The 27,951-nt window shown below is 36.6% G+C and overlaps 1 protein-coding gene across 1 annotated transcript in view; it reads right to left on the reverse strand.

The window, feature by feature from the left end:
* Positions 1–2,055: 2,055 nt before the first annotated feature.
* Positions 2,056–27,951, reverse strand: part of LOC150075016 (glucose dehydrogenase [FAD, quinone]-like) — a 56,812-nt gene continuing 30,916 nt past the window's right edge. The window contains exons 9-11 of the mRNA XM_090389042.1: positions 16,726–16,903; positions 7,238–7,460; positions 2,056–2,227 (exon numbers count right to left, since the gene is read on the reverse strand). Coding sequence (XP_090245168.1) covers positions 2,056–2,227; positions 7,238–7,460; positions 16,726–16,903 — 573 coding nt within the window. The remainder of the gene's footprint in view (positions 2,228–7,237; positions 7,461–16,725; positions 16,904–27,951) is intronic.

Consider the following 27,951-nt stretch of genomic DNA (forward strand, 5'->3'; position numbering starts at 1 on the left):
ATTATTTATCACTGCATTTAATAAATATCTTTATTCTTAATTGATGTCTTTCATTAAAGATAACAATTAAAAATTATTTTTTGCAATTCTGTGTTCTTCAATTGCCTGGTATGTATGCATACCTGCCATCTGTCCAAATCTGTAAGCCACGATGAAAATTGCCTATCCCATTGTTAATTGAGCACCATTTAGTCACTTCCACACCAGTCAAGATTTTGACTCCTTGCCATATTGTGCATTATGGCCACAGAAGCTGATGCACCAACAACTAACAAACAACTCCTTGCCATAGGGCTATTCCAAAATATAAACAGGTAGTTTATCTATAAATTGTTTCTATATATTTGCTTCACCTTTCCATTGGTTTAGTTTTTTGTTGTAATATAATCCTATCTTCCCCTTCCATCTTATCCCTATGGACACTCTTCATTATAGCTATGCTTGTTTTCTCTTTGATTTTTGGTTCATCTCTCTTCACATTTATTATGATTCAATTTTTCTAATTCATGTGCTTTTAGTTCTTAATTTAACTCAGCTTTGTTGAGATTTTAGTTTTTGCTTTTATTTGTATATTCAAGTATGTATTATTTTTATAATTTCACTTTTGTCACTTTCTTATTCTCATATGTTGGCTTTAATGTAATCCCCATTTTTTTCCCCTTCCACTTTTGGTGGTTTCTGCTGTTTTTATTTTGTTCTGTTCTGTTCTTCAATAGGTATTTCTAGAATTTCCTTTTTATCCTTCCTTAATAAATTTAATATTAGTAGTGGCAAATGATGCAAGAAAGCAAGATATACAGCATCAGCAAAAATGAAAAAAAAAAAAAAAAACCTTCCCACATCATCTGCCCATTCCCCTCCAATAGTAGTCTAGTTCCACTGAATTTCTTCAAACTACTCACCTCCACAGCAGATGGAAGTTTGTTCCAACCATTGACTCCCCACTGGCTGAAGGCAAATTTTGACACACATATAGAGAGCAATTCTCTCTCTGTTTTTTTTTTTTCTGTTTTTGCTATTATTGAAGATTCTGTTACTATGAAATGTAGTAAAAACTTTGTTATTTGTGAAGCTTACCTCTTCCAAAATTGCTGAATGTAATGGGAAGATATAAGACTTATGTACATTTAATGAAATCCTCTTATGGACGTATGCACAATACCTGTGGTTCCCCTTGAATAAAATATGATTGACACATCATGGCTATAGTTGCCCTTGAGTTGTGAAACCACTACTATCGATAGATCATCAAATTTATAAATAAGCACAAAGAACTAGTTCTCAGTAGTACTGAATTTAAGTGAAGCTTTCATTAAAAAAAATAAGTATTTTCATTTTTTTTTCATTTTGGAGATTTAAGTTTTCTTTGGCTTGTTTGTCATTCTCTGCTTCTTCGTACTCAAATACTGTGAGAACTTAACATAATCAATTTGTTAAATCATCTGCTCCAGTTAAAGGTGGCTTGTAATACTGGTTTTAATTTTCTTCTATCAAAGTTTGCTTTCACTTTAACCTTGTTTTGCAGATCAAAGTTACTGCATAGATGCTTGATCAAGATAAAAAAAAAAATTTCCCCCAGCCTTCTTTATTTGGAGTTTTTCATTTCCACTTTTGACTAGCACTTAGTCATCTCTAATTTGCATGTTCTCTGTCACATGGTTATACTCTCCCCACCTAACAAGAGTGTGCATGATGGCATGGTGTTCTGTGAAATTTATACTTTATATTTCTGTCAATCACTCTGATGTAATTTTTTTAAATGCCTTTGAAAATCACTGCACTTAATAAACAACATTGATTTTGTTGCTTTTTTAAATATATTTTCTTCTAACTAGTAATTATTTAATTATATACAATTGTAAATAGCTTGATGGTTTATAAAATATAATTTAAGAAGTCAGCACAGTCCAAAATGTCCAGACTGTGCTGATGTTGCCACATGAAAACTCCATTGACAGAATTATTAGTTCATCACCATTTAGTGATGATCAAAAGGATGCAATATACACATAAAAAAAAATTACACAGATCTTGGTAGCATTTCTTTTGTATTCATCACCTGAGAATATCCATGTAATTATTTTCCCTCTCCAGTATAGTTATTTTACCCATAATCATGTCTGAACCTTTTTCTGCAATCATAATGGTTGGTGCATTTAAATTTCCAGAAATAATTGTTGGCATAACTGAAGCATCAATCACACGAAGTCCTTTTATCCCATGCACTCTGAAAGGAAAGGAAAAACAAAAGTTACATGAAAAAACCCGAATATAAAAAGGAGGAAGAAATGGTGTTAACTGCCAATCATTGCATATTGAGTACATGGTTACTCTTACTAACACAAATAGTCCATTCCTGTAAAAACCTCCATTAGTAAAATCTGCACTGGTAGACTTAATTTTTTTTTTCTTTTTCCATAAGCAAAATTTTATAATAGGAGATAGTTTTCTTGATTGACAAAAATATGCTTTTTTTTTCTAGTTCATAGTGAATTTGGATATCACATCATAATAAATAAATGAATATCATTTTATTATAAGCAGATTTATTGTGAATAAAAGAATCTTTTAGAACATTTAAGCTTACATCCTCTGGATGGTATGTAGTAGTAGTAGTAGTGGCACTTGATGCAAGAAAGCAAGTGTAGGAGCTTATGCAGCATCAGCCAAAAAAAAAAAAAAAAAAAAAAATCACACCATACCCTCCAAATGCCTGTCCAGTTCCTCCTTAAATTTATTTAACCTATCAACTTCCACAACGACAGATGGAAGTTTGTTCCAGCAATTAACCACCCGCTGGCTAAAGGCAAATTTCCGCACATCTATTCTACATCTATCCTTTCTTAATTTGAACTTATGTCCCCGTAGGTTCGTATTCTGAACAAGTGGGAGGATCCCATCAGAATTCAGCGTGCTCAACCCATTCAAGGCCTTATAGACCTCAATCAGATCACCGTGCAGGTGCCTAGTCTCCAGCCACTGCAATTTGCAGAACTTAAGCCTCTCTTGGTAAGAGGATCCCTTCATTCCCCTCACCAATCGTGTTGCTCTTCTCTGTACACGCTCAAGCAAATCTACATCCTTCCTAAAATGAGGCCTCCAGACCTGTACGCAGTACTCAAGGCGTGGCCTGACCATTGCCTTATACAGAGGGACAATCACCTCCTTTTCCCTGCTAGCAAAATTCCTATATATCATTGACAAAACCCCATGACCTGCCCTAGCAGCCTGTCTACATTGCTCAGAAAACTTCATATCTGACTGCACAATTACTCCCAGGTCTTTTTCATTTTCTACCACCTTAAGTGTAGTACCACACAGTTGGTACGTTTCTCTGGGGTTACTTCTACCCATATGCAGTACTTTGCATTTGTCAAGGTTAAACTTCAGTTGCCACTTCTTAGCCCATCTGCCCAAATTATCTAGATCCTGTTGCAGTAGCACACTGCCATTACTGTCATTAACAACCCTGCCAACCTTCGTGTCATCTGCAAACTTCGACTTTAAGCCTGATATACCTTCATCAATATCATTGATAAATATACAAAACAACAGTGGACCCAACACCGAACCCTGTGGGACTCCACTAATAACATTAGTCCACGAAGAGCAGCACCCATTGATTACCACCCTCTGTCTTCTCCCACTTAACCATCCTTTTATCCATTGTAGCAACTTACCCTTAATACCATTCTGCTCCAATTTGTACAGTAGTCTTCCATGCGCAACAGTGTCAAAAGCTTTCCTGAAATCCAAGTATATGATATCAAAATTATTTTTTGCATCCAGTTCCTTTGTGACCACATCATAATAACCAATCAAATTTGTCAGACAAGACTTTCCCTTAACAAACCCATGCTGTGTCTGAATTATTGCTGCAGTCTTGTCTAGATGATCCTGCAATGCATCTTTAACCAGTGACTCCATTATTTTACCCAGAACAGAAGTTAAACTAACTGGTCTGTAATTACTCGTGTCACCCTTCGAACCTCCTTTGTGAATTGGGGATACATTTGCACATCTCCAGTCCGTGGGAACCTCCCCTGAATCCAAGGATGCTCTCATAATTATGGCTAAGGGTTTGCTTAGTTGCTTTGCCACCTCCTTTAATATAACTGGATAGATCCCATCCCATGTAGGCCAGAGTGGCATCAGAATAAACCTATGGAAATATAAATTCAAGTCTGATGATGATTTTATATAAATTTTATGTAATTGGTTTAAATGTCTCCAAAAAATTACTTTTATTATTATTCAATCAGTTTTATTTCACATGAACTATTGTATATACTATAGTAACTATACAGTAAAGATTTCAGTAGGTTAAATAGGATTGTAAAGGTGTTGTCATGCTCCCCATTTGTTTATTGGAAGTCCAACAAAACTGACCATAGAATAAACACAATATACTGCATCTTAGTATTAGTAGTGGACAATTAGGCAAAAAAGCCAGCTTATACAGCATGAAACAAAAAAAAAAAAAACACTTTCCATATGACCTTTTCCTCCCCTCTAACAGTTTGTTATTTGAATTTATTCAAACTACCCACTTCAACACCAGATGGAAATTTATTCCAACAGTCAACTACCCACTGGCTAAAGGCAAATTTACACACATCTATCCTACAGCCATTCTACAATTTAAGTATGTGTAGCCTGAGCAAGTGGAAGGTTTCCATTGGCATTAAGCTTACTCAATCCATTCAGATATTTAAACACTGCAATCAGATCTCCTCTAAGATGTCTAGTCTCCAGATATTTCATCCTAGTTACCTTTGCAACAAAAAAATCAGTACTTGCAAATATCATAAACAAGTTCTCAAACTGAATGATTTAAGGATGTTCTCATTCTTGATATTAATATTATTTTGTTAAGTGCTTTTTATAGTTACTTGTTTCATTAATAACATCATATCTTTTACATAGGGTGATTCAAAAATTCACACAATCCAAATATAAGTGTTAATTTATCATTGAGAATTTGATGAAATTTGACTTACTGTTAGGTTAGTGGCACTGGTGGTCAACCCCAGATGTCCAACAGTTATATATTACCTTTCTATAGTGCTTTCTTTACAGTGAAGGCAGCACATGTTTATGTTTGAACATCTATGATCCCTGGATCTTTTGGACTACTTTAAAAGAGTGGTAATATTTTATAACAGACTTTGCATATTGGAAGAATTAAAAGTCAATATTGGATCAGAAACTTCAATGATAACTGTTGAAACACAATGTCAGGTCTCATCAAACAAAAAAAAAAAAAAAAAGTTTGTGCTTACATTTAAGAAGGACAACAGTTGCAATCTTTGTAGCTGAATGGTCAGATGAGGGTGCACGAGTGCACATTCTGAGTGATCATGGTTCAAGCTCACATGACTACTAAGTACAGTACTGTTTCTTTTATTCTTTCTATCTTGTAAACTCCTGACTATGTGGTCATCCCAGAGTATAAACAGAAAATTTATTTATTTGTTTATTAATAATTGAAAAGAAATATATGCCCTGTATATTATCCTGTTTCTGTGCCCCAGACATTTATGCTATTATGAATGTTGAGTTTCTTTTTCCTGGAATGTCTTCTAGTTCCTCCTCTGTTGATCACCTCTAGTCACACAGTTAGCTGGTAGCTAGCTCTCCCCTGATGGTTTCAAAAAATTGGTTTCATATGTCCAAGTTATTTGAAAGTACAAGTAGCAGCTGAGTGGAAGGAATACTTAGAGCTATTTAAAAAAAAAAAAAATTGTTTTGCCTGATTTGTGTTTATGCCATTTCCTTAATCTATATTTTCTTCCTTTCCATGCCTGTTCTGTTTTCATTACCTGTAATTTAAGTTAGTCTTTAAATTTTGCCATTCTTCATTTATGAATGTTCTTTCTATGAAAAATATTTTCATTTCTATCCCTTTCGCTTGCTTTCAAGAAGCATTCATTCCTCATCGTGTCCTATACTTTTTCCGTGACCTGTACAACTAAAAGAAAAAGCGTCACTTTCGGAGCTTGTGTTACTTTCGTTTCGAACGTTCCAAGGGATGTGACCACTGAAATATTACACTACCGCAGGCATCTAATCGGTCGATAACATCACGCCGTTCTCCTGTGTAATGGACAAGAGCGTCGAACACGTAATGTCCAAGAATGGTGTAGGCAGAAGGCGACTATTGTTATATGAGTAGAATTAGCAGAACAAGACACAGCATGTCTTGCGTAATCAGAACTCTATAAACACATTAATATAACATATCATTTTTGGAGTGTCAAATCCCACGAGTTGGCAGTCACAAGTGTAATGCTTTTCCCCACATTGTTGACGCATGAGATCAGAAAAGGTCATGGGAAATTTCAGTTAGGGGGATGCAGAAATATATAATTTGAAAGGGGAAAGCAAGAGAGTTAACTCCAGGGGCTCACATCTGGTGAGTATGGGCTTGGCACACCCAGGGTCCTGAGCTGGATATCATCATTCTTCTCTTTCTTGGTAATTCCCTTGTATCTCTCTCTCAGGGTAACTTGTTGGAAATTTTTTTTTTAGCTGGTGCAGCATAAGCCTCAGGCTTCCTTGCACTATATGGCTAGTAGTAATAATAATAATAATTGTTGTTTTAATAATTCAGCATTATCTGCAATCATAATGCTATAAAAACCTGGATGGAGTATTTTTTGTTTGGCTTAATTCATTAAAATTCAACAGTCTGGGTCAGTCTTTTTTATTTTTTTCCTTTTTTATTTCAATTTATAACATTATTACTAGACATACAAAAAAAAAAAAAAAAAACCCTAACAGCAGCAGCAATAAGGATATGTGTTGCACACACTCAGGTACTGAGTGTGTGCAACACATATCCTTATTGCTGCTGCTGAGGAAAAACTGAACTAAATATTGTGTATATGTATATAAATAAATCTGCAGCCATTGTCAATCCACTGTAAGATGGAAGCCTCCTCAACAAGGTGCAGTGCAGGTTGCAGATCGACTGTATATAGCAGTCAGGTACTTGAACCCCAGTCTATTCAAAGAGTGTGCTTTTACACTCTCACTCCTGACCACTTGGCTACAGAGGCCTCTTTTATTTATATATATATATATATATATAAATAAAAAAAAATGCCTGGAACAGGCCGCTTGCACTTTTATATATGTAATATATTTATCTAGGGGGTGGGTGGAAGTAAATCCCCTGTGATTTTATTTATATGAAGATTAATACAATGCAGCTTTAAGTGATATACTTACTGACCTCAATTCCGGGTCAACTACAGTTGTCGGATCATAAATGGCTCCCATTTTGCAGGTTCCAGCTGGGTGGTAGATCGTGAATGTGAAAGTTCGAGCTATACATGCCAGATAATCATCACTGCCTCTGTGATAAAGTTCACATCCTGGAATGGGTGTCATGTAGGGGACAGACCCAAACTTTTTTAGAGGTGTAGTTTTGCTAAGTGCAATACCCATTTTCATACCTATAAATATTCAAAAAAAACACTGAAGTTTGCGTTATGTGGTTTAATACAATTATTTTCATTGTTAAAAAGAAAATGAAAAAAAAGATTTCTCCCATTGGTTAAAAAACAAATTTTCTGATACACTTTAAAACAATTTTTGAAGTGAGCATCAACCCACTTTAAAAATTAAATAATAACTTATGCCATAGTAGGGCAGATTTGAGATTTTTACAGAATAAGTATAGAACATTTTAATTGCAACAAGGAAATACAGGGCGGTCCTCATTATCCGAGTATAATGGTTCAGAAAATTATACTTAAAACGGTGACCAAATTTTTGTAATATGTATTTGTACATAGTAAAAAAATGGATAAAAGGAACTGAAAAATGAGACAATTATTTTATTAGACATTTTTTATTATAATATGTTGAAAAACATAAGGTTAAGTAAAGTTTATTGAAGTTACACTAGTTTTCAGTTTTACAAATAACAAATGAATCCAGAGTTGTTTTTGCCTTATTTTTTTAAATAAAATTGTGTCGTAGCATTTAGTTATGTCTTTAACTTTGCACTTAACTTTTGCTTCATCATTTTTGGCTTTCTCTTCTTCTGTGGGTAATTGGTCTAATTCTGCTAGCTCCTCATGTTTAAGTGGTTTTGCGCTTGATTCAAGCAATTGTGCCCCATCATCAACTTTGTGGAATCCCACTTCTTTTGCAAAATCTTTCATGTTAGTAAATCCTCCACGTTATTTTCATTGCCTGTACTGTATTTGCAACCTCGTAACTGCGGGGACTCAGATAATGAATACTTGGATATCGGGGACCCCCAGTATGTACAAAGTTATGTTGCAGCACACCTATCACAGGACATAGTTGTTTAGAAGAAAAATAATGAGTGAAAAAAAAAAAATCCGTTTTTTTTTTTTTTTATATAGGGAAAGCAATATATGTGATGTGCTTATGCCAAGAGAGATTAGAAGTCAGGGTAATCACTAATAGAGATATGTGATTTTGTCTAGAGTCTGAACGTCGTCGAAGGTACCATCGAAGATGTGTGATATAAGACAGGACTGAGTTTTAGAAGGATTGAAATTAACTAAGTTTTATTTGTCCCATTGGAGAATTACCTGGAGATCAGCATTTAAGAAATTTATGATGGACATTTGCGAAGATGAAGCTGTTTATGCAGTGCAGATTTTTCAAACTAGAAGGCGGAATGCAATGTGCTATCATCAGAAAAACTATGGATAGGATTTCCAGTCAGTGGAAGAAGCTCATATATAAGAGGAAAAGAGTGAGAGAAAGAACTGAAACTTGGGGGTTACCAGCATTAGTGGAGAAGTTAGAAAACAGAGAGCCATCGACCGTCACCTGTAGAGCATTCAGAGAGAAAACTTGCACATTATAAGATGAGAGCTTGTTGATGAGACCTTTATGATGAATTCTATCAAACAATCAAATACATGACATGGTGTTACCTTAAACCTTACCAGTACATTGGCAATATTTTGAGTTTCAGTCAATTTTTCCCATGTACAGAAGCTGATATGCAGGATGTCTGATTACTTATGTTGAAATCTAACTATGAATTTCCAAACAGCTGCAATTATTCTATGTGGTTGTGCCATTTAGCAATTCGCAGTGGCACAACCACATATAGCTGACCGGGCTGGCCTGGTGGGTAAAGTGCCTGCCTGGTAACCCAAAGGTCATGGGTTTGAATCCCGCCTTGGGCTTGGATCAAAGTACTGCAAAAACCTTGAGAGGTGCATTATGGCCACAGAAGCCGATGCGCCAACAACTAACTAAAAAAAACAAAAAAACAACCACATACAGGTCTGCCCCATGGGTCTGTAAGTTTTGCATTGGTAATTCTGCCTCTGGGCTGCATGATTTATTTAGTGATTTATTTCACTTATTTATTTAATTTTATTATTATTATTTTTTTTTTTTACAGGAATAATCATATCCTAGATATGGGAAAAACTGAAAGCTACTGTCTTATTCAATTCCATTTCTCTTTTATTTCCCTTTTAATACATATTTTTCAGGGATAGGAGAAATTGGAAAGAAAATACAGTACCTTGTCACTTTGGTAAGTTATAAAATATATATATATATATATCATCAATTTAAATATAAATTCAGAATTTGCTTGTTCATACTTTTCTAACAAAAGTCTGTATATACCATTGCTCAAGGATTAAACGTTGTCAAGCTGACAATAATCCACTAAAGTAAGGTACCAATGCCAACATGCCATATGATGGCTGGCTACTCTTCTGTATTTTATTTTTTTCCATCATGTTATTGTATAATTCTTAACCATTTATAACTTTTATTGGCCATGAAGGGCTTATACTACAGAACAGTTCATTTTCTCTCTTATCGTACATTAAAGAGTTTATTTACTTATATATTTTACCTCATCTCAGCATCAGGTCTCATTGAGTTTGGAGCTGTGGGTGGCCACAGGCAAACCTATTAAGTGTGTGCACACACACACTTAATAAACACAAACTGTCAATTGGTATGTAGAATGAGCTTAAAGGGTTGTGGCACCTGCACACCATCCCATTCATATATACTGAAAAAGGTTTTTAAATTCAAAAATAAAACAAATTTCTTGTTAGTTGTATTGTTTTTCATTCAGTTCATTTTATTAAAATTAAAAATATATAATTTATTAATTTAACAAGTAATATTAAGTATTACATACTGTTGAATTTTCTGCTTCAGTGATTAATTTTCCAGGCATTAAGAGCTACAAATCTTTGGAACATTTCAAGTCTAAATCCGAGGTGATGGCATATTCAACTTATAAGGTTGTTGTTCCATCCAACTGACCTTGTGTCATCATGGAACAGAGGTAGGTTTTGATTAACTTCATCTTTGGAAAAGCTCCCTTCAAGCACTGGCCACTGATATTGGCAGTGTTATAACAATTCTAAATGGCACAAAAAAGATTTGTCAATGATACTGTCAAAGTGTTTGGGCACATGAATTGTAAAATTTTTTGGTGAGAATATCTGCCATTTGAAATGGTCTTATGGATATTTTAATTCTTCATAGACATTTATCAGTGATTGGATTATGCTATCAAAAAGGGGATCCTAAATTTTTTCCTTCTCTATCATTCCAACTTCACCTTGGTGTTCATTATCAAGCATTCTTTTTCGGTGGAAAATTCTTTTCAGTGAAAATCTGAATTTGAACTGAAAAGAATTTGCCACCAAACTGTTTTTGCATCATTTATAAGGCATTTAAATTTAACATACATTCTGCAACTTTTAATATATTCATTTGATTCTGAAAGTAGTGGGGAGGAGGGACAGCTTGCTACATATTGAAATTGATCTTTTAGAGGGCTCTGTGACATTTATTTGGTTCAAAATGTTATATTAAACAATTAAGCAGCAGATAAATTTGATTTAATAGTTTTTTCAATGGTCAAAAATTTGGACCCTAATTGCCTATATAGAGTTTCTTTTTAAAATTGTTCACTTATTTCTTGTTGAATGAAAGGGATATTTTTTTTTTTTTTTGACATCCACCTAAAATTCAACATCCTGAGCCAATGCCATGTTAGCTCATCTTTTAGTTAACTAATGCAAGGCACACTGAACTCGAACTATGGGTTAATGGCCCTGTGGAGCGATGAGTCATGCTGCCCGCTCTTCCAGTATGATGGACATATTTGAGCATGCAGGATACAACTGTTGAAACTTTACTGCTTGAGCACATTATCCAAACTAAAGGTGGGAGGAAAAGGTGTTATAATCTGGGATAGTTTTTGTGATATGTGGTGTTCCTGCTGATCCCAGTGCATGAAACAATGAATTCTGCAACAAATATTCATGGTTTCATGCACTGGAATCAGTGAGCATCTCACTGCACACCACTACACCTCAGTAAATATAGTTTATTAGGTTACTCAAGGGACCCATGGTCACAAAGGCTCCAGAATAATGCACTGGGTTCTCTACAACTTCTAAAAATGTGTGCCGTGATCTCAGAATACTGAAATATAGCATTGGCTGCATCTTACATTAGTGTTCTGGACAAATTCTGTGTGAAAACTTCCACCACAGTGGTGCCCAGCTCACAAAGATAGGATTGTGAATGCATATATCTGCTCTCTTGCTGCCTTATTTATTGTCCTTCCCGGGTTCCCCTTTCAACTGATGGCACTTATTGCTCCATTGATAACCTGGAGGATACCTTCGCCTACATCCTCCATATTTCTAGCTATACCCTCCTTTCTTGCGTACACTCTGTACTTCCCCAACTCTACCTTTTTTTTTTTTTTTTTTTTTTTTGTCTCCGTCCAGGAAGCTCTGGCGACCCTGGCGGAGACAAGCCAGAGAATAATGGGCAGACTGGCTACCTCCTAGTGGTGTGTGCGGGCAACGTGGAGTCCCACTAGGGGCCCTGCGGCCAAATGCCAAGACACACAACAGAACCTAACGCAATATGTCATATACAACACACAACACTTTTCTGGCATTTACAGTAGTACTGTATTCCTTCACAGCGAACATCTGGCGCAGATGTGGGAAACCACAGGTGGCGCCTGACCCTAATACTATGCACACTATGCACACTATGCATATATCTGAGAGAATAACAATATGACATCACAGTGACAAGCACAGAGTTCTGACTTTAGCATTAGTAGAGGCATTTGATGCAAGAAAGCAAGCTTATGCAGCATCAGCCCAAAAAAAAAAAAAAAAAACCCACTTTCACTTCACCCCTCTATTCGTTCAAAATACCTGTCCAGCTGAGCCTTAAACTTATTTAGGCTATCAACCTCCACCACAAGGGATGGAAGTCTGTTCCACCAACCAACCACCCGCTGGCTAAAGGCAAATTTCCGCACGTCTATCCTACATCTGTCTTTCCTGAATTTGAATTTATGCCCTCTCAGGTGATTTTTCTGAGCTAGAGGAAGAATCCCATCAGCATTGAGCATGCTTAAACCATTCAAGGCTTTATACACCTCTATCAGATCACCTCGCTGGTGCCTAGTCTCCAGACACTGTAATTTGCAAACCTTAAGCCTTTCTTCGTAAGAGCACCCCTTTTTCCATTCACTAATCTTGTTGCCCTTCTCTGTACTCGTTCCAGCAGCTCTACATCCTTCTTGAAATGAGGCGTCCAGACCTGTATACAGTACTCTAGGTGTGGCCTGACCATCGCCTTATACAATGGAATAATCACCTCCTTATCCCTGCTGGAAAAATTCCTGTATATCATTGACAATACTCCATGAGCTACTCTTGCAGCCCGTCTGCACTGCTCAGAGAACTTCATATCTGCACAACCACCCCCCAAGTCCCTTTCATTCTCTACCACTGTCAGTGTAGTACCACAGAGTTGATACGTTGCTCTGGGGTTGCTGTTTCCCATGTGTAGTACTTTACATTTGTCAATGTTAAACTTCATTTGCCACCTCTCAGCCCATCTGCTCAACCTTTCCAGATCCTGTTGCAGCAGCATAGTGTCAGTAGTGTCCTTGACAACCCTGCCAACCTTTGTATCGTCTGCAAACTTGGACATTAAGCCCGATATACCATCAACAATATCATTTATAAATACAGAAAACAATACTGGACCCAACACTGAGCCCTGAGGGACTCCACTAATAACATCAGTCCACGATGAGCAGTGTCCATTGATTACCACTCTCTGTCTTCTCCCCCTCAACCACCCCTTTATCCATAGCAGCAATTTGCCTCCAATGTCACACTGCTCCAATTTGTGTAGCAGTCTTCCATGTGCAACAGTATCAAAAGCCTTTCTAAGATCCAAGTATATAATATCAAAGTTATTCCCTGCATTCAGTTCTTTTGTGACTGCATCATAGTATCCAATCAAGTTGGTCAGGCAAGACTTCCCCTTAACAAAACCATGCTGTGTCCGAGCTATAACTGAAGTCTTGTCTAAATGATCCTGCAGTGCTTCTTTAACCAGTGCCTCCATTAATTTTCCTGGAACAGAAGTTAAGCTCACAGTTCTATAATTACTTGTGTCAGCCTTTGATCCTCCTTTGTGAATTGGGGTCACATTTGCACATTTCCAGTCTATGGGTACCTCCCCTGAGTCCAAGGAAGCTCTCATAATTATGGCTAAGGGTTTGCTTACTTCCTTTGCTGCCTCCTTTAATATAACTGGATAGATCCCATCCACCCCGGGTACCTTTCTTGTGTTTATCTTCAACAGTTTCTCCTCCACTTTACTCCCAGTTATTTCAAGATTCTGTAGCTTACTGCTAGAGTTGAATACACCTCTGGCATTCCCCTCGCTGAATAACTCCTCATGTGTGAATGTTGATGCAAAATATTCATTTAGTTTGTTAGCTACCTGAGCAGGATCATCAACACTTGACCCATCAATATCAAGTGGACAAATCTGATTCATCCCCTTCCTTCTAGAGTTTACATAAGTAAAGAACTCTTTGCTGTTTTTCTTTGCATCCCTTGCCAAGGATTTCTCGTAATCTGCCTTCGCCTGCCTAACCTCCTTTGTAACTTGGTTGCATATCAACTTGTATCTATCTTAGGCTTCTGTGTCATGTGTTAATTTGTATGTATCCCATGCATTTTTCTTCTCTGCCATATGCCTCATTAGTTCATCTGACATCCATTTTGGCCTAAACCTTGAACAATATTTCTTAGTTGGTATGTAAAGCCTAGTAGCTTCCAAGATAAGTTCTTTGAATGCTTCCCATTTTGAATTTGCTGTTGGTAACATCATCAGTTGGTCCCACTGTATAGAATTTAAATACTGTCTCAGTCCATCGTAGTCGCCTTTACGGAAGCAATAACCCTTCCCTTTACCCCCCTAATGGTAGTTACCTCTCTGAGTAAATCCCACTTCAGCACACTGTGATCACTGCCACCTAGTGGTTCATTTATCTGCAGATTCTTAATGCATGAAGAATCACTGCTGATAATCAAATCAAGAGTATTACTCCCTCTAGTTGCCTCCCGAACATGCTGATGTAGAAAACAATCATCCAATAAATCCACAAAAGTCCTGCTAGTGTGTGAGTAACCAGCCCCCAAATTCCAGTCAATATCTGGGAAATTAAAATCTCCCATTATAAGACACTCTGATTTACTGGCCCACTCTATTTCCCTGTACAGTTCCTTATTATACTCATCAGAGTCATTAGGCCTATAGCACACTCCTACTCTCAATTTTGATCTCCCAATGTTTATGTCACACCAAACTGACTCCACACTGCACTGTCCAGCGATGTCGACTGGCTTCACTTCCTTGGTTTTTATGTGTTTCTTAACTAATAGCATAACCCCTCCTCCCTTCCTATCCTGTCTATCCTTTCTGTATACGTTGTACTCCCCAAATTGCAGTTCTGCATCCCTTATATCTGTGTGACACCACGTCTCTGATATCCCAACAATATCTGCCTTCGATGTTTTGAGCAATACCTCAAATTCATCAAATTTATTTACTAAACTCCTAGCATTGGTGTACACGCAAGTATACCTGCACCTGTTTCTATTCTTAGCTACCCTAACACAACCCATGTGTTTACTTGTACCGCAATGGCTCCCAGCAGTCTCTGAAATACCATGCATCTTGTTTTTCAGGCTTCTGCTCATTCTAATAGAAGCAGTGCAAGAATCTCTTTCACCTCTGCCAGTGGCTACTGTCAATCTATTGGTCTTTGTCTCCCCCCAAGCTAGCAGTTTTCCGACCCACCTAACACTGCCTCGATAGCATCAGCAAATATTCTTGCACCCTTTCTATTTAAGTGTATCCCATCCCTGTAGAAGCAATCTCTCCTGTTAACAAGTACAGTCCAGGCTGAAAAAAATTCTACCCCTTGAGCCTTGCACAATCTTTCCAGGGCCGAATTGATCGACAAGGCTCTCATCATATACTACCTCCTATCGTGTCTGGGCAGAATTGCAGACACTTTCAAATTCAACCCTAATTCTCGGCTTTTGTTCAACAGTGACCTGTACTTGTTAAGTAATTCTGCCGGTCTCCTACTCTTAATATTATTAGTGCCAACGTGTACAACTATATCACCTTTTGTGCCCTTAAAAGATGATATTCGCTCTACAACGTCATCAACCTTTGCCCCTGGCAGACATACCCTGGTCCTGTTCCACCTATCTTTTTTACAAAGCATGTTCCCCGTTTCCCTGACAATAGAGTCACCAACAACTACTAGTTCCTTCGGGACCAGCGCATTCTGCCTTAGGGGTTGTCTCTGTGTCACGCGATGCCCAAGTGCAAGCTCTGGCGTTGATATGGGCAGCTGAGAGCTTGATGGGCCCCTCAATTTAGTTTCTTCGAGGGCATCCACCCTGTCCTTCAAGCTCTCATATAGGCCCACAAGAACGCCGAGTTGTTGCCTGATATCGATACACTCCTTGCATCGTGCACACACAAAGACATCCCCCTTGGCAGTATCATGTCCCGTACCCGATTGCTCTGCAAACATCAAGCAAACAGTGCATTTTATAAGGCTGTGAGTCAGAGGACAACTGCCCCCCTCAGTTCTGCTCTGAGCCACAGCACTTCCATTAGCTTGAGCCTTTTGCTTTGCTGCTCTGGTCTGAGTCATGATTCTATTAATTTATTAATTAATTATGTTATGTTATTAATTATATTACGTTTGTAATCTAAGTCGTTATATGTATTTATTTAAACGTACAATTTAACTGCTAACGCTATCTAGTACGGTATATAACCTACGGTATATCTAGTACGGTATCACAATGGCGGGAAAGTTACTAACGGTAACGGTAGTTACGAACACGTGGAAACCCTTACCGATACTTTTACAAGGCCGAGTAAAGAATAAATACACCAAATTAATCAAAAAATCACAAAATAATGTTATACTACTAAATTTAAATCAAAAGTTTTAGAAAAACAATAATTTCAATAAATTTAAAAACAATAAAAACTTAAATACAACTGAGCTGAGCATTTTTGGGATGGCCAGCAATTCAAAATTAGGGGAAGGAAGATGGCCCCTTATGACAGTGGAGTTCACAAATACTTTAAAGGAAGACTGGAGAAGAAATTGGTGGATAGCCTTCCATGATGCACCAAAGTAGTCATAGGTAAGGTGAGCCAACACACAATTGATTTCTTTGAATTAATACATATTTTGTTCATAATTACAAGTTACCTCTGAGTTTTTATAGGAGAATGTAAATAAATATGATAATTATGATCACAATTATTTTTCAGTATATTACAATTAGGTATATTGCAAAAATATTTCCTTACCTTCCACCATAACCCTAATGTCATCTGGATGGGTGAGATAGTGTGGATCGATGATAGGATAATCATAGGGATCAACTGAGCGTAGTTTAATGTAACCTCTACTTTTTGGTCTCAGGAGAACTGGATTCATGCTGTATGCATCTCGTTTGATGAATGGTTTGTAGTAAGATCTATATGTCTAATGAAAAAAAAAATTATTCTAAATAACCAATAAATTAGAATAAATACATACACAGTTAATTTTATACCACCGTTCATACTGTAAAATAAATCAAATGGAAGTTACATGTTTACATAATATGAATAATTTGAAATTGGTTCCATGTGTTAGTATTAGTAATGCCCACATGGTGCAAGGAAGCCTATGGCTTATGCTGCAACAGCCAAAAAAAAAAAAATAAATAAATAAATAAATACAATAATAATAAAATAACAAAAAATAAATAAAATGAAATGATAAGAATAAAATAATAATAAGAAGAAAATAGGTAAAGAGCCTGTGCGCTCTGGATTCATTCAGTATAATCTATTATGTAGCACAGAGCGAAACTAAAATAAAATAAATGACAGGTTTAATGTTAAATAGTAAAACAGAATAGTTAAATTCATACAATACAAAAAGCTTTCAGTTATTATGGTAACCTTCATCAGTTGAACTGAAAGTTTAGGAACATAGAACTTAAGAGCGTGTAGTGTCAGTCATGCACAGTAAACTGCGTGATGTAACAACTAACTGTTTGAAGTTGAACCCTGTAGTTTTGATGTATGTGAACATTGCCAGCGTTTGTAAGTCATGAGAATGGTTGCCTCAATAATAGGGTGGACACAACATCCACTGCTTCTGTTGACTGAAGTATTAGAGCATGTGATGTGCAATGATTCCAACCAGGTGCAGCGTCGGTAATGGCGGGACCAATCGACAACCATGACATCACGGCGTGAGTTAATGTCGTGTCGGATTGACCAGAAGTGCTCATCAGCAATGACTGAGTGTTCTATGTCTACCAAGCAGATGGCTCTTTTGTGTTCTGAGGTATGTTTCTCAAAAATTTCCCCAAACTGTCAGCCTCTACTACCCATGTAGACAACTTATTCCAGTAATTTATAACTTGCTGGCTAAAGTAAAACTTCCTGCAATCCAGTCTAAACATCCCCCCCCCCCCATACTTGAAATTATGGCCCCTTGTCCTAGAATCATTTATAACTGTGAAACTTTCATTCTCACTCATTTTGCTTATGCCTCTCAGAGCCTTAAACACCTCGACCAAGTCTGCTCTAAGGTGTCTGGTTTCCAAGGCTCTGCAACCCATATATTCGAAGTCTTTCCTCGTATGGACGCCCTTTTGCCGATCTCACCAAGTGAGTTACCCATCTCTGGACCCTTTCAAGAAGCACAAAAATGTCTTTCTTTAGGTGCCGTCTGTATACCTGAACACAGTATTCCTTCCAAGTGTGGTCTAATAATAGCCTTATATAATGGGATTATGACGTCCTTATCTCTACTAGCAATTATTCAATACATCATCGATAGGACACCATGGGCCTTCCTTGCAACCTGTCTACAATGCTCAGAGGACTTAATCTGACCGTATCGTAATACCCAAGTCCCTTTCCTCCACTACTGGCTTTATTTCAACTCTGCCAATTGTATAAGTTATTTTGGGGTTACTGTTCCCCAGGTGTAATACCTTACACTTCGCTGGATTAAAGCATAGCTGCCATTTTTCTGACCATTCCTGAAGTCTATCTAGATCATTCTGAAGAAGCTCTGCTTGGCGGCGATCATTAACTACTCTATCAATCTTTACATCATCTGCAAATTTAGACATCACGCTCTCTATCCCTTCATCGATGTCATTTATGAAAATCAAAAACAACAGTGGTCCTAATACTTATCCTTGGGGAACCTCACTTCTTACATCAACCCAATCTGAGGAATAACCATTTATCACAACCCTCTGCCTCCTGCCCCAAAGCCATCCAGCTATCCATCTAAGGATTTTCCCTGTGATTCTAACCTGTTCCAGCTTATAAAGTAACTGCTCATGTGGTACTGAGTCAAATGCTTTGCTGAAATCCAAATAAACAGTGTCAAAATTATTTCCAAAGTTCAGCTCCTGAGTGACCCTGTCAAAATAACTAACCAGATTAGTTAAACATGATTTTCCCTTTACAAAACCATGCTGAATATCCTTCAGAATTCCATTTCTATCTAAATGATCCTGAATTCCAACTTTGATCATTGTCTCCATGATTTTCCCTACTACTAAAGTTTGAATAACAGGCCGGTAATTTCCCACTTCACTCTTACAACTGCCCTTATGTATTAGAGATGCATTGGCACTTTTCCAATCTAACCGAATCACTCCCGAGTCCAGTGATGCTCGCATAATTAGCCTCAATGGTTCAATGCACTCACTGCCGCCTCCCTTAAGATTATAGGGTATATGCCATCAACCCCAGGAGCCTTACTGGCCTGTAGGCTCGAAAGTTTTTTTTTTATTAAATAAGCATGTTAAATTTTAACATTGTTAATTACATTTTTTTTCAACTTCACTCCCAGAATTGACATAAAGGTGATCTGACTGAGGTGTATAAAGCCTTGAATGGTTTGAGCATGCTCAATGCTGATGGGATTCTTCTACTTGCTCAGAATAATCACCTGAGAAGGCATAAATTCTAATTGAGGAAAGACAGATGTAGGATAGATGTGTGGAAGTTTGCCTTTAGCCAGTGGGTAGTTGGTTGGTGGAACAAACTTCCATCCTTTGTTGTGGAAGTTGATAGCCTAAATAAATTTAAGGCTGAGCTGGACAAGTATTTGGAACAAATGGAGGGGTGAAATGGCAGCGGGTTTTTTTTTTTTTTTTTTTGGCTGATGCATAAGCTTGCTTTCTTGCATCATATGCCCCTACTAATGCTAAAGGGTTTTTATTCTCTAAATATCAATGTAAAGTAACTGATGATATATTAGGGAGTCCTTATGTGCTGTGATTTAATGACTAGATCGTAGATATAGCTTAGCTTAATTTTCAGCACTCACCTCATAGTAATCCACTTAGTTTGTTGAAAGTTCCACCACGTACCTAGTAGTTATGAAATTTTTAATGACTTAAAGAAATTATAAATTTAAAAATTACTAAATTATGAGCTTTATAAATTTGCTTAAGAAAGGAAAGTGCACCTTCCATTCTATGGTTGTCTAATTAAATTATGTATTAAAATAAATTAAAGTGAGATAAAAAGCTAATAGCCGTGCATGAGCAACTTTCGAAACCGTCTTCAGTTAGCTATAGTGGGACTCCCACTATAGCTAACTGAAGACGGTTAAATAACCTTTTAAATCCTGCTCTACTTCTGTAATCCTGCTTAATCCTTCTGTACTGTATCTATGAAGAGCTCTAATAGGCACATCTGCTCGCCACAAATGCCAACAGTAGAATGACAAATGTTAAAAGGACAAATAAATAAAATGATACTTAACAAGTTTTTAGTATTGTATAGAGCAGGCATGGGCAACCTTTCCTAGTTCGGAGGCCAAATTATCATTGTCTCCAAGTCAAGGGCCGGACCAAATTATTAAATAAAATAAATTAATATTAAATGAATTAAAACAAGTTGCTACTTCATATTTCATTTATTTATAATATAACGTTTTGGTATAAAGCTCTACATAAATTTTATAATATAATGAACGACATAACAATTTAATGTGAAGATTGGCCTTGTACTTGAACTACAAGGCTATCAATATTGACGTTAATATTACTTAAGGATAATCACATTGAATTTTCAAGGTTTTCGTCTGTTATTCTTGTCTGAATTTTTGATTTATTGTATTTCATCCTCGTAAAAAACTGTTCACACATATGTGCTGCATTTCTTCAGCATAGTCCTATATTTGTCTAACAAATCGTCTGATTGTGTATGCTTAATGTCCTTAGTCCCCACATGAATAATAATATTCTCTTTACCCCCCCCCTTAAAATCTGACGATTTGTTGGTGACATCATTAATAGTTGCTCCTGGCAGACATACTCTCGTTCTACTCCACCTATCCTTATTACAAAAAATATTTCCTGTTTCCCTGACAATGGAGTCCCCTAATAAAACTAAGTCCTTTCAAACCAGAGTAGTTTGCACCTGGTTATTCTGTTCTGGGGCCCGAATCGGGAATGCATCACTTGGTATGTTGCTAGAGTTTTGAGTCCCTGATGAGCTCCCAGTTACATTATTCTCGAGGGCAAGCACCCATTTTTTTCAGTGACTCAAATTGTTCTAGCAATGCACCAAATTGTAACTTAAGATCGGTGCACTCCTTACAACGGTGACAAAGAAAAGAATCTCCAAGTGAGCTAGGATTATCTACTAGGTTGACCTTGGAATACATGCCAGAGGTTCTGCAAGGGATAAAATCATGACTCGCCTGGGAATTGGCATCGGCTATTTCCGTATGAATCATGGTACCCTCTGACGAAGTGTTCAAGGCGGATCTTGTAATAACCATTATAAAATTTACTGATTATTAATAAAAGAAACATTCAAATAATTATATTTATAATATTAAAAAAATCAAACTATTACAGGAAAAGAAAAAACTTATTAAAATAAACTTTACAATATACTAAATAACCTTTTAAATCCTGCTCTACTTCTGTAATCCTGCTGTAATCCCCTCTTATCTATACTTCTGTACTGTATCTATGAAGAGCTCTAATAGGCACATCTGCTTGACACAAATGCCAACAGTAGAATGACAAATGTTAAAAGGACAAATAAATAAAATGATACTTAACAAGTTTTTAGTATTGTATAGAGCAGGCATGAGCAACCATTCCTAGTTTGGAGGCCAAATTATCATTCTGTCTCCAAGTCAAGGGCAGGACCAAATTATTAAATAAAATAAATTAATATTAAATGAATTAAAACAAGTTGCTACTTCATATTTCATTTATTTATAATATAATGCTTTGGTATAAAGCTCTACATAAATTTTATAATATATTGAACAACATAACAATTTAATGTGAAGATTGGCCTTGTACTTGAACTACGAGACTATCAATATTGGCGTAAATATTACTTAAGGATAATTGCATAGAATTTTCGAGGTTTTCGTTCATTATTCTTGTCTGAATTTTTGATTTATTGTATTTCATCCTCGTAAAAAAACTGTTCACACATATATGTGCTGCCGAAAAGACAAATGATTTGTTTTCTTGAAAAGGTGGGTAAATTTGTACATTTTCCTTCCACCAAATAAAATTTATAAAAATCCGTCAAAGCAATGTTGTTAGATTGTGATTTTAGCATTAAATCCACCTGATGCTCAATAAGTTCCATCTGTAAGTTTTCTGGCACATTATTTACATCAGCATCCAGTGGACGAGCAAATATAGCGAATGTGGAGTCTGTTTTGGAAGTCAGCAAACCCTGTATCAAATTGCTCTATTAGTGCCTTCAGTTCTTCTTCATAACAATTATAAGGGATATTTTTATGAGTTGCTAGAGTAGGAAAATGATAAATTTTTAGCTCTTATCTGATTTTCGAACAATCTTAGTTTATTACAAAAAGCTTTGACATGTCCATGCAGTTCATGAACCAGTTGTCCTTGTTTTTGCAATTTGAGATTCAGTTCGTTTAGGTATCCGGTGACATCTACAAGAAATGCTAAATCATACACTCACTCATCATCTTTTACTTGGTTAATTGTTTCCTTTTATGTCCATAAAATCTGCAATGTCTTGTCTCAGATCATAAAATCGTTTTAACATTTTACCTTTACTCAACCACCTAACTTCACAATAATAAGACACATCTTCATTATCCGAAAATAGGTGTGCCAAATACTCCTTAAATTGGCAGTGATTAAGTGCACATGACTAAGTTAATACTGGCTACTATAACTTCCATAACATTTGTGAATTTAATCGATTTTGCACACAGATTTTGTTGGTGGATAATGCAGTGAAAATTTGTTAAATTTTCCTGATGGATCTGTAGCTCTATTGCTCTTTCATGAACTATTCCAATAAATCCCTTCCTTGTACCAACCATTGCAGGGGCTCCATAAGTGCATATGCCAGATAGTGACCTCCATTTAAGCCCAAATCTCTCGAAGACTGTGTTGACTGTTTCAAATATATCTTCACCGGCAGTTGTTCCTTTTAACGGCCGAAGCGCCAATAATTCTTCTGTGATGTTGAAATCTGCATCAACTCCTCGAAGACATATTGCTAGTTGTGCTGTACAGAGGCATCGGTGCTGTCATCCAAAGCAATTGAAAATGCTTTCAATCTAGCAATCTTCTCTTTTAAACTTTTTTTGATATCATCAGCCATAATTTCTATCCATCGGACAACAGTACATCTTGAAAAATGAATATTCTTGAAGTCTTTTTTTCTTTTCAGGACATATTATACTTGCAATATCCAGCAGACATTCTTTGATAAATTCTCCTTCACCAAATGACTTAGAATGCTTAGCGATTTTTTTCGCTTACCACAAAGCTGGCTTTGACAATGCTGTGGTGCTGCGTTCTTTGCTTGTTGAACATTTGCTGCTGGGTGTCCAAGTTCTTCTTCAACTTCCGTATTTCATCTTTTCGTAGTTGTCCATCAATTTTTTGGTGATCTGCATGTCTCGAAGTAAAGTTCTCTTCAAGTTGTATTCTTTGTTGACAGATACGGATTCCTTGCACACCAAACATATAGGAAATCCTTTATTCAGAATAAAATAATAATCCTCCGTCCAGTTCTCTTGAAATTGACGATTCTCTGCATCTACTTTTCTTTTTTTTGACATAACCCCTGACATTGTCCCAAATTTATAAGCAATATTCAGAACTGCCAAACAAACTGCTTCTACAACACAGGCACTGAACAGAACACAACATCAATGCAGGCACCGAACTGACACATTGTAACACATTCACACACATTGCTAGTCAAAGTGAGAAAGAGACCTTGGTGGGAAAAACATGGTATGTTTTGCGCAAGTCATATGACGTCAGCTTAATGTGAGTTAGTAGAACACACCATGTTTTCTCTCACCATGAATCAGACAAACTTCACTGAAATTGATTAGGGTCGGATCAAAAGAAGTAGAGGGCCGGATACAGCCCGCAGGTTGCCAATATGTGGTATAGAGCAACAGCTCGCAGTTTGTACCACTTGTAAGCACACTGTTGCTTCCAAGTGTTTGTAGGAAAAGAAAAAATTGATAGCATTCCTCCTAACAGGAAAAGGAGGGGGGAAAGAGTTTGTAAAATCGAACCTTCAGTTTGTCATTGAGAAATTTGGAGTAAATGAAAGACTTAGAGACTGACTCTTTCCTGGTTATTGTGAATGGAATTTTTACTGAAATGATATTTAATTGTTTATTAAATACATATGAGTGAATGAAAATGTGAAATCTCTTGAACATGAAAACTTCTTTTATAGGAATATAAAATCTATCCTAACTGGCAGATGCCACAGTTGTTGTCACTTGCTTTACCACTTCCAGAATGGAAGACGTCTCTGAAGATGTTATCCACTGGATCAACATGATTACTACAAGTTGTGGTAGTTGGCAAACATGTAAAACATCATTGCTTTTTTCTGCCAAGGCTTGTGGTAGACCACTACAAAAAAAATAAAATAGAAAAAAAAGTGTCCTATCAGTGAGAATTAAAGAAGGATTTAACATAATGATAAAAAAACAAGGATTCTTTTTGCCTATGTGAAGAACAAAGTTTCAAATTGCTTCCTCAGATGACTTTCCATACTTCTTGCCACATAAATTCACCCAGGTGAATTCACCTGAGTGAATTTATTTTATTCACCCAGCTGGGCATCTTCTAGTGACCCATTCAGTTTTTTAAAAACATTCTTGGTTGTTTCCCAGTAATTTTCTATGTGTTTGGTATGAACCCATGTATTTGGATGTTTGAAATTTCTACAATGATTTACAGTCGTATTGGATATTTTGGTATGCTTTCCACTTGTTGGATACAGTCATTAATATGGCAGCTGTAAAATTGTTTATTATAAGGAGAAGGGTGGCAATGTCTCTTTTTTTCAACAACTCTTCTGCTTTGCTAAGAACAAGTGCTCAAACATTGCTGTGGGTGAAATTCCAGCTGCCCAAAAATACATTAAATATAGATTTTTTATTAATGAAATTTGCACGCCTGCAAGATAACTTTTCAGAACTGACTGCTGTGACTGACACTTCAAGCAACACCAAATTAAACCACATTTACCAGGGAAAACCAAGCTGGTTTTCACCAGTAGCAAACTGTATGTCTGGTTACACGCAAACATCTCACTTCTTGCAAAATTAGATGGTACTCTTGAAAATAACCAAGTGCACTTTGGTTATCTTCATAAATTTCACTTACCATAAAAATATCCACATGAAAACTAAAAATGATTAAAAACTATATTAATTACTTTAGGTTGACTGTGTGGACAGTTCTAGTCTTTTCTAGACACGTGCCACACTGTAGTGCAATAACCTGCATTTGAAACAATCCTCCTTTTATTTATATTACTTTTAAATTTACTTTCTTAAGTTTTTATTTATTTTTTTTATTCAATTGATATCCAGAGATGAAAAGTATATTTAGCAAAAACAATTACTTTTTCTATACATTTGAATAGCAAAAGAAACATGAGTAATATGGAGGGTACACAGTGAAAGGTTCGTGTAATTCCTGTAGAAAATTCAGCCAAGCAGGTAAAAATCAAAGCTGGAGAAAAGTAGTACATGGAATCAACTTCGATGGATGTCACACAACCTACATGTAAAAAAACAAGGGACAAAAGTATGACTAAAAAAAAAAAACTGCCCTTTTTTATGCTCTGGCATGACCACCAGGTCAGTGTAGTTTACAGTAAATCGTTGATACAAATGTTAATCGTATTTAGCAGTCACGGGCTTGAACCTCTGTCCACTCAAAGAGTGTGTGCTACTGCACTCATGTTCCTGACCACTCGGCTACTTCGGGCCTAATCGAGATCACAAGTTTAAAATTGCATACAGGCCTGACTTAGCCAAATGGTCAGGAGCAAGAGGTAGCACACACTCTTTGAGTGGACATAGTTAAAGCCCATAACTGCTAAATAAGATTAGCTATTGTATTTGTGTAGGATTTATTGTCAAAAAAAAGAGGTCGTACCAAAGTATAAACAAAAACACTTTTTTTTTTTTTTTAAATATTGAGTTTCATTATGCCAATCTGACAAGAAGAATAATCCAGAAAGTGGTGGAGCTTGACAGATGCAATTTGCTACATGTAATTAATAGATGGATGGCTATGTCATTGCTTGTGATTTTCAATAATCATCTTAAAGTATAACCAACATGATGTTTGGAAGAGTAAAGCACAAAGTTTTCAAAGTGAAAATCATACTTATAAGTATGATTTTCACTTTGCAAGAAAGTGAAAAAGCCTTATAAAGCCTTGTGATTTTCCTGAATTACACAGAAATTACACATAAACGTTTCACACTGCCCAAACTTATTACAAGTTCCATACACCAAATGAATACGAGTGGCAGTTGCTAGTTTTCATTAAGCTGTAGTGGAGAAGTTTGTCCATCTGAATGATTTTAGAAACGAAAATACACTGATTTCAAACAATGGACAGTGATAGAAAACTTTAATCAGCAAAGAATTATCCCGATTACCCGCATGCAATTCGACTTTGCAAACAGGTGATGCTTTTTACATAAAGAAATCCATTTAAAGGGATCTCTTCTCTTTGACAGCCAAGTCAGACATACCAGTGGTGAGGACTTAAATTATTATTTGTATGGTAAAAAGATAAGCAGCAGCCATTATTAATCCATTGCAAGATTGGAAGCCTCCTCAACAATTCAGGTTGAGGGAAATGGACCATAATCTCCCACACTGGTGCCGACCGAGCTAGCCGGGTGGGTAAAGTGCCTGCCTGGCAACTCAAAGGTCGCGGGTTCGAATACCACCTCGGGCTTGGATCAAAGTACTGCAAAAACCTTGGGAGGTGCATTATGGCCACAGAAGCTGATGCACCAACAACTACCAAAAAAAACCAAACCCACACTGGTCCAGTGCAGATTGGCAGATTGACCGTATTCAGCAGTCAGAGGCTTGAACCCCAGTATACTCAAAGAGCATGTACTGCTGCACTCCTGCTCCTGACCGCTCAGCTATGGAGGTACCTATAAGGCTTGATTTCTCCAATCAAGTAAATTCCTCTTTTTTTTATAATTTCATTGTACAAAATAGAAAACCCTAAATTTGATATATACATAAATGATAACCATTAAAATGTTTATGAACAGACAAGTGCCGTCTTATCCATAAAGCCCTTGTGGGTTTATTACCAGCATAGTTGGTAATAATCACCATTCTCCCCATAGTTGGTGGAAAAGACCTGAGTTTGACAGGATTGTCAATGACAAAGAATTTTTATGGGTCTTTTTTCACAACATAGTGGAGTTATTATTTTATTATTATTATTATTATTAGCCATATGGTGTAAGGAAGCCTGAGGCTTTTGCTTCACCATCCAAAAAAAATTTTTGAATTACCCTGAGAGAGAGAGAGAGAGAGAGAGAGAGCGCAAGTTAGAAACAGAAGGGAATCACCAAGAAAGAGAAGAATGGTGATATCCAACAAGAGCAGGATTTCAGTTGTTTCACGATACTGGCACTGGCACGTCTGGTGCAGATTACAGTGCCACATTCAAAGCTACTGAAATACACTAGTGTTCAAAGAAAGTGCATCACCTAGGAATTTCACATTTCTAATCATTTTTTGTGATGGTATATTACATTAATGACTAGCATCACAAATAGAAATAAAAACAAAAAAAAAAAGATATTTATTAATAGTTTAGGCAAATCTAAGTAATATTAGACAGGTGCTCTCGAAATATTCCAAAATGAGCATTTGCATCCTTTATACAACAGTTTTGGTAAAAACATGACAATTATGGCTGAAATATTATCAGAAGCCCTCAATTTGCTTCAATTTATCATTTTAAATGGAAAACAAAATGAAAAGTTACCAGGTGCAAACTAATATTTAGTTGAACCACCTCTGGCCCTGAAGACAGCAGCACACCATCGAGGCATTGACAAGATCAATTTCAGAAGCTCATCGACTGATAGTTTGTGGTTCCAAACATGAATTATGGCTTCCTGAAGTTCACGAGGGGTCTTTGGTTTCTTTGTAGCAAATGCAGATTCCACACA

This window comes from Mastigoproctus giganteus, chromosome 14 (genome assembly GCF_048544385.1).
Source record: "Mastigoproctus giganteus isolate SK-2022 chromosome 14, ASM4854438v1, whole genome shotgun sequence".
NCBI classification, from domain to species: Eukaryota; Metazoa; Arthropoda; class Arachnida; order Uropygi; family Thelyphonidae; genus Mastigoproctus; species Mastigoproctus giganteus.